Consider the following 18,978-nt stretch of genomic DNA (forward strand, 5'->3'; position numbering starts at 1 on the left):
TCTCCACCCCTCATTCCAGGATTATATCATACTGAATTTTATTGTAGGATGAGCAAAAATAAATAAATACAAGATACAGTAAAAAAAAAAAGCCAACCAATGTAACAAATAAAAGACAATTATTACAAAGCATTAATCTGATTCTCACCTCACTGAAAAGTTGAAACGTATGATTTAATATTGATTTTTGAAACAAAACATAGCATAGCATATCATAGAACCCAAAGAAGCAAGGGAACTTTTCCATTGATTTCACAATGTTGCTATGATACGGATTTTGCAAGATTGTCATGGAGCTACCAAAGTTAGAGAGTCTTACGGCACTCTTTATGTTTTTGAGAATCGCATTGCTGTTAAAATGCAAATTTTCTTTTAATTCGAGCATTTTTGGATAAAAATGAAAAATAGACTGTTTGCTTGATTGAAAACAATAACAAAATTGATAATAAGCCATCAATCTAATCTATGAACTATGTTTACATTAAATATACACTCAATCATTAAGGTCAAATATAGTAAATATTGTAAATTATATCTTTTTAATAGACTCACTATTTATCATCCACTCTCTTTCCCTCATTCTCTCCAGGTAAATTTTGAAACCTTAAAGAATCCAACCAATATATGTCTAAATGTTTTGTAAGAAAGAAAAGAAAAGCAAGACATTACTGATATGAACTTTACGAAAGACTTGAGCCTACTGTGAAAAATTTCAATTAAGACATGTATGTATTTATAGATAACGGAGCAGTACTTTAGCGAAATAACAAAAAAAGCTAATCTTCGTCTATTTGGTAGAAAATTATAAAGGTTATATGACCGGAAATTAACAAGACTTTAATAAAACGTTCTGTCCAATTCATAAAGACATATAAATATAAATACAATGTTTCTATAGAACATTGTGCATTTGCTGGGTAAATTCAGAGCTATTAAGGGTGCCTAAAGATAGTCTAGCTTATATGTACATTATCTGTACAATTGGCTTACCAAAGTGTACAAAACTAAAATCACAGCTGTTTGTTAAGAAAAGTGGGACTAATGAACCAAATTTTGAACTCTATTGGCTTAAAAAAAACGTTACTAGGTTAGTAAAAAAATAAAATAAAAAAAGTTGCAAGCCCGGAATTTGAAATATCCATTATTTCCTATAGCAACGGGTGTGCGTGAGTGCGTGAGTGCGTGAGTGCTTGTGTGCTTGTGTGCTTGTATAGTCTTGTACTCCTTAGAGCTGCCTTTAGTTTCATTGTTACCATTACTGTTTTGTCACAAATAGTCAAACACAGGGCGCTGAAAGATACACAGAGCCGTTGCACATTTATCACGTCAAACAGAGTCTTACCCCCTCTTTCTATTTTATTCTTAAAAGTCCAAGTACTTAATTGTGTCAGAGATGGTTTGTTTTTAGAATTTTAATCTTATTATAATAATCATAATAATAACAATAATAATAATAAATATAAACCTTCTTTATTTTTACATTTATTTTATATATGTATTGTTTAATCTACCAGTCGAGCGAATTAAATGCTAAGAACTTCAATCGTCTGGATTCTGTCACTGCGGCAAATGCTTTGATCTTTAGATCACAGCCAAGCCTCTGAAACGTATCATTCACCACAATCCTCCCTCCGAAGAACCGACCCACACTAGTTCGTGTGTGGCACCTACTAAACATTATGTCGTAGGTATCTTTCCACGAGCAAATGGCAAGCAAACGAAACAGAGGTAGAGAATATGGCATGGTTTGCTGCAACTCTATTCTTCAACTGATTTTTATAAAATCTATTGTGTGTTTGCCTTATCTTTTGTGACAAACGATTATTATTATGATTATTATGATTTTTTTTAGCATCGCCATCTCTATTACACAAAGATGAATACTGAAGATGGCATCAGTTGTACAAGCTGACATAACGAGCCACACTATAATCTCTATACCTTAAAGAGACCGGACTGTTTCAAGGAGCTAGGACCTTTGCGTTGTAATGACCGCAGTTCATGGATGGTAATGAATCCGCCAGACTCAAAAAGACTAACATCAACAAGTATTCTTGTAGAAAAATTTTGGCTGGTGGGATGATCAATAAAGTCATGCTGTCTATAGTCGACATGAGATAATCTCCCTTTTTTGATAAATGTCCTGACCACTGAGTCGTTTTAACCTGCAGAAGGATGTAAATGCCATTTTATTTTTATAGGGCCAAATACATCATTTTGCTCAACCACAACTCAAGGTCCCCCTCGATCCTAATTTCCTTCCTTCTCTCTCCCTTTCTTCTCCCATTTTGGTATTTCTCACCATGCAAACCGAAGTCATCGTATCCAGAACACAGTCCACACACACTCTATCTCTTACTGCTAGCTCCCACCAGGACGACGCCAGAAAGAGAAGAATGACAATGTCTACCGCAAAACTCGAATATTCAAAACCGCCTGCCGCCATAAAAAAGGAGCAGACAACACCCAAATCATCCATCAGACTACCAACTCGTAAAGACTCTCTCAAACACGCCTCCATTCCCTCTCTTTCCCCTACCATTCCCAACACAACCAACACAGCCAACACAACCAATGCACCAGCTGCAGTCATAAAGGGAAAAGAGAATGGAAAGATCGCCAGTCCATCAATGATATCTAGGCGCCAGTCTGTTACCAGAGCAACTACACTTGGTCTTGCCAAAGCCGCTCCTTTGTCCAACACCCCCAATAAAAACCCAGCCAACGTGGGCACGCGCGGACCGGAATCGCAAGAACCCACAAACGGAAAAGCCTTCAGGGGAACCAACATAAACATTTTGACAAGACGAAGAAATAGCGCCATGGCAACAGTAAACCAAAAAACAATGCAACCAGCAGCAACACCAGCAGCAATCAGCTCTCTGGCAAACGAAGTCCCCTCACCAACCTCACCAGTAGCAAAGTCATCAAAACAGAAGAAACTCGAATTAATCAATCGCCAAGTCCGTCGGTTCTCGATGCCTGCAGTCCCCAATGATACACCTAATATTCCAGTCCAACCACACCAGCGTGGCCCATGGTCTCCATTCGGAATGAATAGACCCTCACTTACACCTGTATCTCAAACATCAGTTCAGAAAATGAACGAAAGATTGCCTTCTCCTGTTGAGGTCAAGGACAGAAGCCTTGCATTGACCCAGAAAAAATCGCAACAACTAAAAGCGTCATTACTCAGCCAGGAGCCGATGAACGTCATTCATGAGATCCCGCCTGCCAGTGACACATCTTCAGTCCACAGTGATATGCAAGAAGACGAACTCGACATCCTTGGCACTGAGATGGCCATGGAATCTAGCATTTCGATTTACACTTCATCTTTATCCGGCGAGAGCTCGACTAATCTAAGTCGTCGTACAGAGAGTCCTGTCTCTGATGCCGGTGCTGTGGCTCGGGTGGAATCTACTTTAGACAATGTAGCTGTGCCCACTTCGCCCATTTCACCCATTTTACCCATTTCACCTACCTCACCTACTTCGCCTGCGGTTCAAGCTGAATCTACAGATACCCCTGACCCTCTTTTCAATCGCATTGCACGAACTGACTTGAAACCATCTGTACCTAGCCAACCTAATGTTCAGACTCTTCGTCACCGACGATCTGTCCCGGATGCGTTCCACAACAATTCTGGTGAGACAGAAACCTCGCGAGAATCACGTACTCCGTCACGCAAGGGCAGCCAATCTAGCTTGCGCGGGAGCAATTGCACCCAACACCCGACATGGTTATCCAATGCTGGGTTTATGCGCAAAACCAAGTGTGTGGCCTGCAGTTCTCACACAGCCAAAAACATCAGTGCAGATATTGCACAGGGAGTTTCTAGTGAAGGTTCAAGTGGCCGTTGCCGAACACTGTCAAGGTCTAGCTCGATGTTGTTTGATCGCAAAAGTAGTGCTGGTTCCCTGGTCCTTCCCCCCCAGACTGCCCCGACCGTAAACGGAAAAGACGTCTCCCTGGGCAGGCTCGAGCACTCGACCGGTAGCTCACTCAGGTGCCTTTCTTTGCTGAATGAATCTAATCAATCCAAGTCTGACGATCACTCGATTAATGTGAATCTCGACCCCAGTCTGTCCTCGATTAGTGACGAGATTGTGTACGACTATGAGCCAGACTCTCCCGTAGGTGCAACAGCCCACACTGTGTCCTCTGCCGCAAGCCAGAAATCTTCCCGTACTGCAGATGACCATGAGAGTTCACCCGAATGCCCCAGCTCTTCCATCCCGACTCAATCAGTTTTTCTTCATCACTTGACTCAAAAGCATACTTATCTTCATGCCAATCTTGCCTTCTTACCCCTGGCTGCCTCAGCAGCCGTGGCAGCAGCCGAAGCAGCATCATCAATTTATCCTCAGGATCCTCAAGCCACCACAAGTGATGCTCAAGTCAGTACAACCGTAGTCAATGCAGATGGTACCATTTCGTCCGACAGCCGTATCACTACCGCCATCGCAACAGCAGCAGCAGCAGCAGCAGCTTATGTTGTGAACACAACCACACGTGGACATGCCGAGACAGAGATCGAGGGAGATCACAAGGAGATCTTTATGGATATGCTTTCTAATTGCATTGAGCGTTCCGATAAACTTGACAAGCTTAAGCGCGATCTGCAGGAGTCTGAACAGCGCATGAACGAAATGGTTATAAACCACCAGGTATCCAAGAAGCCTTCCGCTAAGCAAGACCAGCAATTTTCCCAGCAGATCCTGGAGTACAAGAACATTGTCAAGACACAGCGTCAGATGATGGATGAAATGGAGGGTTTATTAGCTAGTTTTGGTGTCCACACAAAGCGGCCTCAGCTTTCAGTATCAACAAGTTCACAATCAAGCGCTGGTTCAGTATCTACCCCATCACAGGCCAGTTGGAGCAATATGTGGAACGGTACCAAGGAAGAAGGCATTACTAAAATGCGTTGGAACGTAAGCCAGCTCGTCGGTGGAGGAGTCGGTACAGGACGTTTGGTCGAGAAGAAGACCGACACTGATGGCTCGTGCGTTATGGTAATTGCTGGCTCAGGTGTCACCACCGAATCACGTCTGCTCCCAAAGGTGATTAAGAAAACCAAATTAATCAAATACAAATTATTTTAGCGCTTTTATTAACTGCTCATTTTTTTTTAAAATTATATTTCTTTTTATTTTTAGCGTCTTGTCTCTGATACTCAAGACGATGCTGTACACCACCACAAATACGTCTTGCAATTGAATGAAGATGACCGACGTAATAAGTTCGTACTTAAGTCTACCAAAGAATGGACCCAGGATAAAGAAGTCAAGCGTTGCGAGTTCGTGCTGAGTCCTGGCAGCGAGTCTGAAGAAGCATCAACATGTTCCGTTAAGTTTGGGTTCCTCCAGCGTCGTCATCATTGCCGCAGGTAAGATTGAATTCATGATTTCATATAAATCAACGTGAGACAAACCCTAGCCTCTTTTTATAGATGTGGGCACATATTCTGCAATAATCACAGTTCAAACCGACTACCACTGTTCGAAACCACAGACGAGCAACCAGAATGGGGCCGTGTATGCGATACATGTTTCCATGATCTTGCTGGCCCACATCTCCGCAAATTCAACACTGCATCCTAAAAAACCTTTTGAAGGTTGCGTTTCTTTTAAGATGGCAGGACCTCTTTATGACACTTCTTTCACTATCCTTCACTGCCAACCATCCCCCCATATGTACTTTCTATAGTATATAAGCATTTTATGTACACTGTCGCCACTTATTTCACCCCTTACATATCAGCATCCCTTTCGTCATTTTTTTTTCTCTCCTGATCAATGCTTACATATAACATATAATAAATTTCATCTTATACCACGATACCCCAATATAATAATTAATAATTTTTGTGCTATTTTTTATTGCAATTATGATGATTTTGTGGTTTATATATATATATATATTACTTGGTAAGTTGCGTGTTTTTTTTTAAAGAAAAAAACATAAATGGGTGTTCGCAGGGAATGAATTTACATAATAGACATTAAATGACTGGGTCGAGAGATAATCCTCTTCACCAAAAGTTTGCAAATAATGGATAGAGCAAAGAAAGAAATATTCATGCTCAATCAAAAGCTTCTTTGCAAGGAATTTCTAAGCCAACCAGAAGAATTACTCAACGGCATCAGAGATACCATCCTCAGTGATGGAAAAGGTACATTCGTTCTCGGGAAGAGAAGGAGAGTCGTATATTTTGCAAATACGATTCTCACCGCGACCCTTTCTGAGATAAAGTCTACAAAGAGCACTGGTAAGGGTTTCCATTCGAATTTATGGCATGATGTTATCAAGAGAGAGAGGGAAAAAATACCTTGTACAAGATGCATGAGCAATGATATTTCCACCAGCCGGCTTTTTTGGGTCAGGATTAAACATGGATGCTCCACCGTCTACTTGAGCTACCACTTGATTAGTAATAACAACTGCAATTCCAAACTGTTCAAATACAAAGATTAAAATATTGTAATATATAAGAGCACTTTATTATATATATGTATATTCTACTTACCTCATCAGCCAGCCTTTGCAACTGACGAAGAAATTGAGCCAAATGAGTTTGCCGTGCCGCTAATTCACCTCTTCCCGAATAATCAGTGCGATACAAAGCCATCGCACTATCCACAATTAAAATTGCAAATCTAAAGCATAAAGGTTGACGATATAGCCCATTAGAACTATCAATCAATGCCATCACACACTACAATTTTACCTTGATTCTGACATCATTGCTGCTGCTTGTAATAACAGTGAAGATTGATGATCAGTGTTATAAGCTCGCGCATAAGCAATGTTATCCAAAGTACTCTCGTTGTCCATGCCATAACTATATAATATATATGAGATAAGTAACTTTTTTTTTTAACTCAACCACTTTATATCTATATATAAATATATATTTTGGATACACACCGTTGCGACACAGCCAATATACGAGTAGGTCGGAATGTACCCTCGGTATCAATGTACATACACTTTCCTTGTCCTCCACCAGCATCAATAGGAAGCTACAAATAACATCATGTTAATACTCACGAATAATTTCCAAACTAACCCTGGCACATCTCTAAGATACCTGGCATGTCACAGATAACATATGACACAGTTGACTTTTTCCTGTTCTGAATTCACCAAAAATTTCTGTGATTGATCCAGTCTCAATGCCACCTATTTAATTTTTTTTTCCTTTTTTTTTAGAATCTTGAACTCTTGACTGCCAAAGGCATACAAAAAGAAGAGATGCTTAAGATAGAAAAAATAGATCTCACCTCCTAGTGCTTTATCCAAATCCTTAGATCCGGTCGTTATGGTAACAATATCCTGTCGTCTAGTGTGTACTTCCATTGCTGTTGTGAATCCCAGGTTGACAAGTTTGGCAGCTATTATGAAATTATTGGTGATCCCGATAAGAATTTTTTCCCCAAAGATACCAATGAGTCCATTTTTACTAATTTACCTTCAGCCAAAAGTTTGTCGGCCTTGGTTTCTGAAATTCCCTTGATTGCCAAAAGATGCTTCTTTGGTGCATATGCAATCGATTCGATTGTATAAAATCCGGCTTCTTTAAGTTTTTTGATGTCCATTGAAGAAATTCCGCTTTTCTAAACATTGAAATCAGAACGAAACATCATGACATTATAGTGTACCTAAATTACCTCCATATGGGCGATTAGCAAGGGGCCACTTTCTTCGAACTCTTGACCATCGTTGTACTGCGACATTGTAAATGAGGGGAAGGTGGGAAGAGAAACAAGAAGCGGCAGAGAAAATGCGAAGTCAGCTTCTACCCTATTCTGGAAAAAAATTGATGGCGCGCACGCGTCTTTCCAGTTCCATTGTGTCTACAATTTTATAGTAAAAGTAAAACTCGGGTGGACCAATCATGGATTTAATGTAAATGGTTGCCATGGCAACGATTAATGACTGGATCTTAAAAAGAAAAAAAAAAGAAAAAAAAGACAGGAACAGAATTTCGGTGATTAAATATAGGGGATCAAAAATACTTGTTTAAGAAATTGATTGGTGGGTGAGCAAATATAATATGAAAATGAAATACTGAGTGGATAACGAAAACCTATCCAATCGGTTTAGGTTTAATATTTTTTAATTCTACTGAAATCTTGAATGATTCTAAATTATTATAATAGCGCATATATATAAAGCTTATATTTATACAAGTGTATTTGTTTTGATTGTTGTTATTGATATTCTGATAATAGTACTTATAATGGTTTAACTAATAAACTCTTGTAACACCACTACAAAACATGATTTGACTTGTGTTTTTGTACAAGAAAAAAAATAAGAAGGGGGAGGGGAAGAAAAAGGCAATCATAATAAATAAACCGGGAAGTTGGTACCAAATCTTAGATACTTGAATTATGTAATTAAATTGGAAATAGGAGCATTACGTGGTATACAACTTCTCCGCAAACGTGGCATTTGTGCCTTGATTAAATTACACATATTTAGAATAAGGAGATTCATAACGTATATTAATTAGCAGTAAAAATAAATACATATTATTTGGTTGACATAGACATATAAATATACACTTGGTAACATAGAGTAGACGCAGAGAACATGTAAAGTTCAAGGGTACTATAGCAAAATAAAATTCTAAATAGTAGATATAGTAGTAGAAATAGTAAATATAAAAAATATAGTAATAATAATAATAATATTAGTAATAGTAATAGTAATAGTAATAGTAATAGTAATAGTAATAGTAGCAGTAGTAGTAGTAAAAATAAATAAACAAACAAACAAACAAAAAAAGACTTGTTTTCCACTAGCCTTGCAAAAAAAAGAATGAAATAGTAATAATACAACGGCCTTTACGCTATGACACGCTCTACCAGTTCGCTTGCCAGTTTCGCATTCTGTGTCGAGTTTGCCGCCCCAACGCCAAAGGTGGGGTCACACAAGGAGGAAAATCCAAGTTCTTGAAGAAGAGCTTTTAGTGTAGGCTTTCCGGGAGTTTTGATAAATACAGGATTAGAACAAGCTGTAAGCAGAATGGTCTTTACAGATTCCATAATCGCCTGTGTTTGACTGCTGATCACAATCTGGTTCATCTTTGGAAGGAGAAGTTCATATACAAAGTGGAATACATCTGGCATAGAAACAGCTGCTTCGGCCAAAAGTCCATAGATAAACAGACGCTCCGACTCACTATCAGAGCAATTCAATTGGGTTGCCAGCAACGAAAACAAAAGAAGTGCAGTTGTGTTGTCCGGTATATCGAGTTTGTCAAACAGTCCATAGCAGATACCACCAGCCTGTAGGTTGTCAACATCAAGTTCATTAATACCGGCAACTCTCAACAGATCTTTGAGCGCCTCGTTCTTGGCTGCGATGGGAAGAAGGACAGTAATGTAACCTAGGGACTGCGATTCATCAATAAGATCGTCACCATCCAACGACATGTTCGCCATATGTTTACACTCGATGTTTAAGAATGTTGTCAACCCTTGATAGATAGCATCCTTGCAGTCGTTGTAACGTAATCCCTTGATGAAGATTCCCGAAATTGCAAACGAAAAGTGTGTATCAAAGTTAACACCACATATTCCATCAAGTTTTCGCGCAATATCAGCAACGGGTTCGCGTGCGGCCAAGAGTACAGAAGCGATGGTATCTTCTTCAAAGAATCCACACACTTCCAAAGAACGCAATACTGCCTGAAGTAGATCCACTGCCATACCAAATGTTGAACTGTTATTAAGCTCAAGCAAGGCAATAGCAACCCAGAATAGCTGTGGCAAGTAACGCGATTCTGTAGGAAGACTGCTCACAATGTTTTTTAAGCACATCATAATACTCATTACAAGACTAGGGTCAGAGTCATTGAATATTGCTAGTGCACCTCGTAAGGCCACAAGAATCTGATAGAGCAAATCGTCATCTACTTCTTCACGGCCTAGACAACCAAGAATAACGAATGCACGTGGCTGAATAGCTGGGTTAAACTGGAAAGCTGTGCTGGCTACCAAACTCATCCATCTAGCTCTCCACGCGTTACCTAGATCTAGATAACATATAGAAGATACAGAAATTTATAAATGAGTTTTTTTTATGAACCTCCAATAAATAGAAAGTAAATAAAAGAAATATTCGGGATCACACATACCTGTAGATGGAGCACTATACTGAAGAACTTCCAGACAAGTATTAACAATTGACTCTAGAGATGTCAAATGGATCAATCCAGTAGTGTCTGTGGTCGTTTCCGTCGCAATAGTGAATGCATTTGTGTGAGGTTTGGCAAGTCCAAAAAGAAGGCGTGCTTTGGATCCAGACATGTCCTCCAGCAACAACTGAAGTTTTTTGACGTTTGTGTCCGAAAGCGGCATGGAAGTGCACAGGGACTGAATCACATTAATAATAATTCCATGGACAGAGGCTCGAACTAATGTAGGACCAACGCCAACAACCAAGGAAACAATGTAAAATATCTCGGGTAGATAGCTTTTTACGGGACCATGATTGTTGAATGACACCATAAGAAGGAATCGGATCAAGACGGCTATCTCTGTCCATGCTACGTGAGAAGTCAGTGTCCGGGTAGGCTTAAAAGATGTCTTTTGGAGAACTTTGCGAAGTCGAGTGACAAGTTTTCCTCTAACTACTACATTTGAGAGAGTAACAAATGTATCCGCCATGGCTTCCGCTTGAACAGATCCAACGCCATGTTCATTAGAAAACAAAATAAATGTATCCAGGACAAGATCAAGGACATCATCTACTTTTCCTATTGTCTTCCAAACCTTTGCCTGAATAAGTTTATACATCTACATATTATAAACATTGCATATGAGTATGATTCAATATATATATGTATACAAACTGCTTACATCCGTTCGAGAAATCGTCAAGTCAATTAACAATCGAACAATATCCTTTGTCTTTGCTAAATCTTCCAGAGAACCTCGACAGAATAGAGCCAGGTTTGGAAGCCAGGGTCGCATATAGTCTAAGCAAAGGTAACGTAGTGGCTCACTAGACTTTTGAAATCCAACAAAACACTCGTTTAAGAATTCCAAAGTCAGGTTTGGTTCGGAAGCTGCCAGTCTCTTGCTTATGCTGACAACAAATTCAGTGCTATTTGATGGAAGGCAAAGATCTGTTTTTTTTTGGTAAAAAAAAAGTTAATTGCCAAATTTTAAGGGAGCGTATAATTTCTTTTAATAGTTCAACAAACCTTTTGCATCAAGAAGTTGTCTACCAACATTAAAGTTGAATGCTCTACTGAGAGAGTACAGAAGATTATAAGCAGAGAGGCGTAGATTAGGATCAACACTGCCAATATTAAGTAGGGCCATGTTAAGTAATCTTCCAGGAACATCATTAGGCCGAACCACACGCTCCGAAAGAGCTGTTGGTAGAGATGCCTCGTATCTCTGTTTACTGTGCCGAAGAGTCTATATATAAATGCATAAATAAGTTCTTCTTTTAACAGAAAAAACTTGACATAATCAAAATATAATATTTAGTTACCCCAACAATAGCATCCTTCTTGAGAGAGTGCAATACAATGTTTAGTCGATCTTTTCCGTGTCTAAAATTGAATACATGCATATTGTCTAACCCTTGTCCATGTTGCCCAGTCTCGATATTCTCGATCTCAGAAATATGAAACACATCATTCATAATCGTACTAACGCCAATGAAGATTTCTTGTTTTCGGACAGTCGTCAGTTGTATATACTCTGCACTGATTTTCAATGTGATGGGAACAAGTGTTCTAAACTGCATTATACGATTTACAGGGAAGAACATAGCACTGGGTACAGTTTCCAGTCCAACTAAAACAATAGTAATAATATTATTATGAGAATTGATAAAAAGCAAACAATCATAAAAAAATCTGAATACTTGCGTGTTGATTTAGGAAGACGAACTTCGGGAGGGGAAATGTATTCGTGAAAGTCAACCATCGACACAATCAATACAAGCTTTTTGATAATCTTGTGAGTAACTGGGTTTAACAATTTCTTCATGTACTTGCGCAGATGTGAGTTTGGGTTCATAATGATGATGTTTTCTATTCGATCGGATACTCCAGAAGGTAATACTTGTAAAAGTTGGCTAACCCATTGATTGGGTATTTCATTTGTCTGATTGAATTGTGTCATATCAATAACCAATTCAAAGCTCTTATTTGCTGAACGATCCAGTGTCTTTAAGATATACAATCGTTTGTTAATAACAATTCTTGTTTCTCATATGTTTAGCTTGTATTCTCATTTTACCTGTAAAATATGATACACCATAAGCTCGAAATCAATACTATCTGCGACAACATGGCGTGCAATGAAGTAGAATACGGGTCTTCCGGCTTTTGATACACCACCTTCATAGAATATACTCTTTGAAACAATAATATCCACGTTTCTGCGATGATTCCGGCGCATAAATTCGGCAAACAACTGGTTGGTAGCCGCACAAGTAAAGTTCTTTGCTTCATTATTCCCTTGATCTTGCACCTCTGGCGGTTTTCCAAGCTGAGCGAGGAGATTAGCGAATTTGTCAAGACTTTGTCTCCAGATGCTAAGTAGCTCTTGATCGTGCGACTGGTAAGTTCGACGAGCCGCTAAGTCTCTTGATATACGTTCCATGTTGTCGAAAAGGACACGATGAAGCAAAGCATAATCCTTTTCAGTCATCTGAACCGGGGTTTCGGTTATTATATCTGAATCGTTGTCATCAGGAACCTTTGCAATTGTACGCAAAAAGCTGGCCACCTTGTAGATGTTTCTTGTTAAGAAATCGTTGAGGACAATCATAAATGCTTCTTTTGATCCAAACAAAACGTTGTTTGCCAAGTTTTGAATCACTTTGGTCGAGATTAGGTAACCACGGCGCATTTCTCTTGTGAGTACTGTGCCATGCTTGAGTAAATCCTCTGATTCTGGAGAAACAATCGCTGGGCAGAAGAAGCGTAAGAAAATAAAAGAGCCAACAGCAGTATTACTTGCTTCGGGGAATCGAGTTCGAACAATTGTAGTAATGCAGTGGCATACTTCATGGAACGATCTAACTCACAATACACAACTGCATAAGTCTTACTTTTATCCCGTTGTGGAATAAATAATTGATCGAGTTACCTTGGTGCTTGATCAGCAGATGAACAAATTGCATTCAAGAACATCTCTGTAGCTGTGATCACATTTTCCTTATTCTTTACCAAGTCTTCGTTTGAACTGACTTTTGAAGGGTCAAGTTCGTATGTATTCTGACTAGGCGATCTTTCTCCCAGCACTTGAAATACTGGCTTTAAGACTGATCGTACATATTCAGAGCCGTTCATTTTTGCAAACATAGAGAGCAAACGTGTTGCAACACTACTCTTTCTAAAAAGATCCACTTCGCTCACTATGAAAATTAAAAATTAATGTTAATATTTGATTTTATAGCGAGGCTAAAACATCATAAAATACAAAGTAGAAATAAAAATTAATAATAACAGAAATATTAATGTACCAGTGGTTTGTACTTCGCGCTCAATAAGTGCTTTTAAAAGCAACATTGTTTTATTGCGAGATCTAAAGCTGACCAAAAGCGCCTGTACAACATTATCTATGTCAGAGGCAGGACATGCCTCGCAAAGAGATAATACAATGTTAGGGCTAAATTCGACAAGCATCTATAAATACGTATAAGTAGAGAAGATCAAGAAGGGAAAGCAAATGATGAGTGTTAGAAATTTATTAATTTGCTTTAAAGGCAAGATAGAAAAAAGAAATATATATATTCATATATTACTTACATCAATAAGCTTTTCATAACGATCTGTCATGACAGTTTCTGAAAGAGTCTCGAATTCTGTTCCCTGATTGAGGACGTTGGTCAATACTTGCATAAATGCCGACCGAGTTCGCGAGTCTTCGTGGTATCCCATAGAGAGCGAGTATTTCAATCCAATATCAATATTTGCACTGAGAAGATTGGACAGTGCAAGAATTGTAAAATTTTTCAGAGGCGAAATGTAACCAGCGTTTTCCTTGACTTGCTACAATAAAAATATATATATACATGTTGCATTAAAATAAAGAAATATTATTATGTCTACGTGCATCTATAAGCCTTACCACAGAAAAGTTTGAAGTATTCTCAACACGTTTCATGGATGAATTAGATCCAATCTAAGTATTTTTTTTAGAGAATGAATATCTAGACCACTGCATTAAATATTATACATTTTATATAGTTTACCTCTGACAATCTGCATCGGTTCAAAAGCTTCAAAAAGAAGGTGAAATACTTGTAGAAAATTCTACTCTTCAATTGGCTAGAGTCGGTATCATGCAAGGGTTCTGATGTCTGAAGTGGCAATTGGTGAAGGAGAACCACAATAGTTTTTAGGCACGCCAAATCAAGCTCTCGTTGAAACTTTATCATGTTTGTCGAGGTCGCAGAGTACGCAGTTCCGTCAGGCTATATATATAAATAAACAATTCAGTGCACAATTGTTTTTTTTTTAAAAGTTCCAAGCAACATAAAACATAGGTTCAAGCTTCATAACTTACCAAAGCAAAATCACTAGTCCATTCAACTATTATCTCGAGAAGCTTGTTACGCAACTTAAATTCTTGTCTCAGGGTTATTCGATCTTTGCGTTCCATCAACACTTCACAAAGCTGGCACATCTTGATTTTAATCTTGGTGGACATCTCGGTACATCCAAGCTTATTCAGGTATTGTGCATACTGATGAATAAGATTACTAAAATCGACGGTAAACATATTGTTCACGTTTTCTTCTAGGCGGTTTAATACGAGCTTGAGAACAGAAATAGCCTGTTCCACAAAAAGCGTATACTGAGGCTCACAAATAGGGTCGTTATCTGCTCCAAAGCAAGTCTGTAAAGTGTTTTCCAGATGACGGAACATTGTAGGGTAGAGTGTTGGAGAAAGGTCATTTCCGAGAATCTCTCGAACCCACTCTCGAACGAGAACGTTGTCAGAAATCAACAATTCAACCATATCCAAAAGATATTGATCGACCATGGATGATGATTCTGTAGCTGCTGAAAACCTCTGGCTCGCGTGCCCCGAATCGCTGTACGAAATAGATCCCTTGGTAGAGGAAGTGCCGGATGATGCCGAAGAAAAAGTCTGGGTAGCACTTGCCATCAAACAAACACCACCCAACGATGCCAAAAACGCGGCATAGTTTTGCCACTCTATCCATTTGTCATCGTCCATTCCTTCCAGTCGGGTTGATGTCGAAATACTGACAGCCTGGCGTTGGAGAGAATTGTTTTTTACCTTGTCATGACGATATAAGATGTTTTTTCGACTCATTTCTGACATGTCGTCTTTCACATCATCATGCGGCCGTAGAATCGTGTGGCTCATATTTTTCCATCTTTTCCACACTTCTTCCCAGGCTGCAAGATTTCCAGGAGAGTGAGTAGGCATCAACCGAAGAGACCTGCACACTCGCTTTTGCTGGGATTTGCGACCAGAGATAATACTTGATCCAGCAACCAATTCGGCGTATACAGGTAGGTTTTCTCCCAATATTCTAGAGTTTGGGTTACCACCAACATCGCTTCCGGTCAATCTTGCTTCAGCACACATGTGGTCAAAGCATGCAATCACACTGTTGTAAACATCTCTGTCAGATGAACACATCAATACAAGGAGCGCAACTTCTAATCCAATTCCAGATTGGATACGCTCTCTTATATCGTAACCGTGAGATGCAACATCCTTTTGTTTATTACAAAGAACAAACAAACAAACAGAGTATTAGGTACATTATTTATTTCTGCTTTAGAGAAAGTCTACTATTTGACACTTACTTGATGCTCGCGAAGGAAGTTATTCCGGGTTTCGAGTAAAATCTTAAGAAGATCCAATAGCTTTCTGATATCAGAGTCCCTAAACCTGCTATCTAATAGTTGCTTAGCAATGATAAATAGGACTTGAGAAGAGATCTTCCAAAAAGTTTCCATAAAACAGTCGGGTGGACCCCAAGACACAACATAAACTGGTTGGTGAAGTGTATATATACAATCAGCTGCTGCTTCACGGATCGATCTGAGTGGGTCTCGAAGGCAGTGTGTAATTGTGAATATGACTGTAGCATTTTGATCAAAACAATAGCTACTTGAACCCTACAAAAAATTTTTTTTGGGAGTTTTTTTTTTGCACATTTAATACACATATTTTGACCATAATTGATAAAGCAAAACTATTAAATTACCAGAACAGCGATTCTAGGTATCACTTTATAAAGGCGTAGTATATCCAAGATAAGATCGTTTCTTTCGTTGATTTCTAAACGCAGATCTTTTTTTATTTTCTTGTCATTGATGTGTAGTATAGGTTTCCGACTGGTGCTGACGTCTGGCTTGATAGGATCACGTCCAAAAAAATCCAATAGTATTTTTCGTAGAGGTTCACAGAGGACAGTGTAGATTCTTTCTATAGGTTGAATCCACTGAACTCTACTGTGTTCCATAGCAAGAACGAGTGCTGCCTTTATTGAACTTTGTTTGAAAATGGTTGGTGCCCGATCAAGGGTACACATACTAAACAGTGAGTTTATGGTTTCAAGGGGATTTAGTCGAAACATAGAAACAATGCAATCGGCCATAAGATAGCAATGGTCGATTGGTGTGCCGACGTTGATGAGCGAACTGTCAAAAGGCATGGGTTTCTGCATGTCGAACAATCGTCTTTTTAGTTCCATATCGACTTCTGGCAAAACGTTTTTAAGAAGTGCCATGTCATCCTTGGACACATATGTACTGGCTTTCAAGATGTCTACAAAACAAACTGCAGCTAGTTCCGCCAGCATGCCTCCTTTGATCGACTTTCTTAGAGTGCCAAAGAAAACAGTCTAGTACGGACAGACAATGTAAGTTTTCGTATGAAATATAGTGTATGTATATTTTCAAAGAGAGTAATAATTTTTTTAATAATAGCAATAAAAAATAAAAGGTTGCGATATTGATATTGATATTGATAATAGTATAGATAATCATGATAGTAGTAACAGTAACAGTAACAGTAACAGTAACGGTAATAGTAATAGTAATAGTGATTGTAATAGGAATAATGATAGCAATTAAAAATCACCTTTTTGGTGGACGTATTCCGAGATTCTGGAAGTGTGGCTGCAAACAAAAGATCAGGGCACAAAACAAGCAGCATTGTCTGGAGAGGCCAAAAGACGGCCTTCTTTCGTGTTGTGTCTGCTAATGAACAGCATATGTCGAATAGAGAATCAGCTCCACCTTCAATACGTCGTTGTTGATGATAAAGCTGCATAAATTCGTATGGGTATGTCTCTATCCAGTTCCAGATAGCTCTACGCAAAACCATGGCGATTACAAGCTGAGCAGATTTTTTGAGATGAATAAATGAGGATGATATTTCTACAAACCAAACGTAAAGCAAAAAACAAAATCAAATCAAATCAAATCAAATAAAATAAAAGTACAGCCACAAGATCTCGTAATCACGCAGGTCCAGGGATAATGTATATGCATGATTATTCTTTACCTGTCAGGATTATAACCAATCGATTTTTGTTAAGACATGAACACTCGAGAAATCGCATCTCAGACGTGTCAGGGTTTTCATCTGCGGTTGTAGAGAGGTAGAGGATCCTAGATTTGATTTTGGAAAACATAATTGTCCAATTGCTCGCACTGAGATAAAACAAGATTCGACTAGATGTCTTGTATATTTCTTTCATAAGGTCTGAAGTTGTATCTGGACTTTTGACAGTTGTGTAGTACTCTGTTCTGACAAGGTTGATGGCGTAACTATGTGCTAAAACTGGATCCCGTTCTTCCATAACGATCATTTGGTGCATGATGCGAGACATTACTGAGATTATAAGTCTTGTTAGGTTGTCTTCGAGCGGAGGGGGGTCTAGGAGTTCTTCTGGAGACATGGCATTTGGGTTCCAGTTTATTTTGTTTTTGTGATTCAGCAAACCTTCGCGTCCTAAAATGGCTACTGGTGCATGCGGTTGTATGACTGGGCCTCGTACTTCGTCAGATTCTGTGGTACAGTTTGTATCTCTAACAAACTGCCAGTGGTGTTGCATACAAACTGACAGGATGCGGAGAAGATATAGTTGAGATTGTAGAACGTCGCAGGAAATAAGCTCATCGGGTCGGGTTGTGAGAATGGGCTATTTCAATATAAAGATAATAATAATAATAATAATACAAGTTGCTGAGAAATAATTACAAAGACTAGCTTCTTGTTCTTAGTACAATAGACAAAATCTGATATTACTTTTGTAGCCGTTTCAATTGCCCCAGTTAACACGCTTGCTATGACTGGCAATCTATATTTGGAAAGATCTACCAAGGCAGCAACTTTTTGAAAATAACAGCAGCAAAAAATAGTATAAGTATTAAGTTTCGACAGGACTACCTATTGACTAAGTAAAGAAAAGAGAATTGATGTATTGATGTATTTGTGTGTGTGTATGCGTGTATGTATGCGTATTGGTACCTCTAAAAATAATAAGATAATTAGAATTTAACAAAGCGATCAAGTTTTAGCCATTGATCATTACGTTTGTTTGATCATTGGATCATTTTCCAAATGGTCAATTTTCTTGCCGCTGTTGCTCGGTAGCTATAAGGTTTTGTAAGATAAGAATTACAGGCTAATTATTTTTTTATTTATACCCTTGTGGTGATTCTGTTGATCAAGCTTAGAATGAGTTTTGTGTCTGCAGTCATTGTAGGCTATTGATCAATTTAATCGAATGGGCATTCAACAAGGACGTTGTAAGGAGATAAGGAAGAAGAAACACGGTGGTTAAAAGAAAGGGAGAAGGTGAAGGAGAGAAAGAGAGAGAGAGAAAGGGTTTTGTTGTGATTTTTTTTTTATAGAGAGAAAATAAAAAGTAGTAAAAAGAGGAATTGAAGGTTAAATAAGAATACAAGTCCTTTTTTTTTTTGTATAGAGAAAATAT

The 18,978-nt window shown here is 38.6% G+C and overlaps 4 protein-coding genes across 4 annotated transcripts; 1 reads left to right on the plus strand and 3 right to left on the minus strand.

Annotated features, from left to right (window-relative positions):
• Positions 1–1,507: 1,507 nt before the first annotated feature.
• Positions 1,508–2,188, minus strand: PHYBLDRAFT_139890 (hypothetical protein; the record flags this gene model as incomplete). Its single annotated transcript, XM_018430300.1, has 4 exons — positions 1,508–1,600; positions 1,677–1,769; positions 1,942–2,101; positions 2,166–2,188. 4 exons carry the CDS (start codon positions 2,186–2,188, stop codon positions 1,508–1,510), a joined length of 369 nt encoding a protein of 122 aa, XP_018297918.1.
• Positions 2,189–2,303: 115 nt separating this feature from the next.
• On the plus strand, positions 2,304–5,606 carry PHYBLDRAFT_139891 (hypothetical protein; the record flags this gene model as incomplete). The annotated part of the gene is made up of 3 exons (XM_018430301.1): positions 2,304–5,066; positions 5,163–5,392; positions 5,486–5,606. The coding sequence occupies 3 exons, from the start codon at positions 2,304–2,306 to the stop codon at positions 5,604–5,606; spliced, it is 3,114 nt and encodes a 1,037-aa protein (XP_018298300.1).
• Positions 5,607–6,135: 529 nt separating this feature from the next.
• PHYBLDRAFT_106170 (hypothetical protein) lies at positions 6,136–7,742 on the minus strand (the record flags this gene model as incomplete). Its single annotated transcript, XM_018427938.1, has 9 exons — positions 6,136–6,259; positions 6,335–6,459; positions 6,533–6,662; positions 6,734–6,847; positions 6,934–7,028; positions 7,097–7,188; positions 7,290–7,400; positions 7,478–7,622; positions 7,677–7,742. 9 exons carry the CDS (start codon positions 7,740–7,742, stop codon positions 6,136–6,138), a joined length of 1,002 nt encoding a protein of 333 aa, XP_018298299.1.
• A 388-nt stretch (positions 7,743–8,130) lies between these two features.
• PHYBLDRAFT_58923 (hypothetical protein) lies at positions 8,131–18,742 on the minus strand (the record flags this gene model as incomplete). The annotated part of the gene is made up of 23 exons (XM_018440405.1): positions 8,131–8,151; positions 8,433–8,469; positions 8,575–8,640; positions 8,863–10,051; positions 10,154–10,814; positions 10,878–11,146; positions 11,225–11,444; positions 11,521–11,828; positions 11,921–12,203; positions 12,276–13,059; positions 13,131–13,398; positions 13,507–13,669; positions 13,793–14,035; positions 14,115–14,168; positions 14,239–14,460; positions 14,553–15,740; positions 15,833–16,147; positions 16,237–16,875; positions 17,115–17,413; positions 17,541–18,180; positions 18,288–18,372; positions 18,574–18,635; positions 18,689–18,742. The coding sequence occupies 23 exons, from the start codon at positions 18,740–18,742 to the stop codon at positions 8,131–8,133; spliced, it is 8,070 nt and encodes a 2,689-aa protein (XP_018297919.1).
• Positions 18,743–18,978: the final 236 nt, after the last annotated feature.

The sequence above is a fragment of the Phycomyces blakesleeanus genome, assembly GCF_001638985.1.
Source record: "Phycomyces blakesleeanus NRRL 1555(-) unplaced genomic scaffold PHYBLscaffold_2, whole genome shotgun sequence".
Taxonomy (NCBI): Eukaryota; Fungi; Mucoromycota; class Mucoromycetes; order Mucorales; family Phycomycetaceae; genus Phycomyces; species Phycomyces blakesleeanus.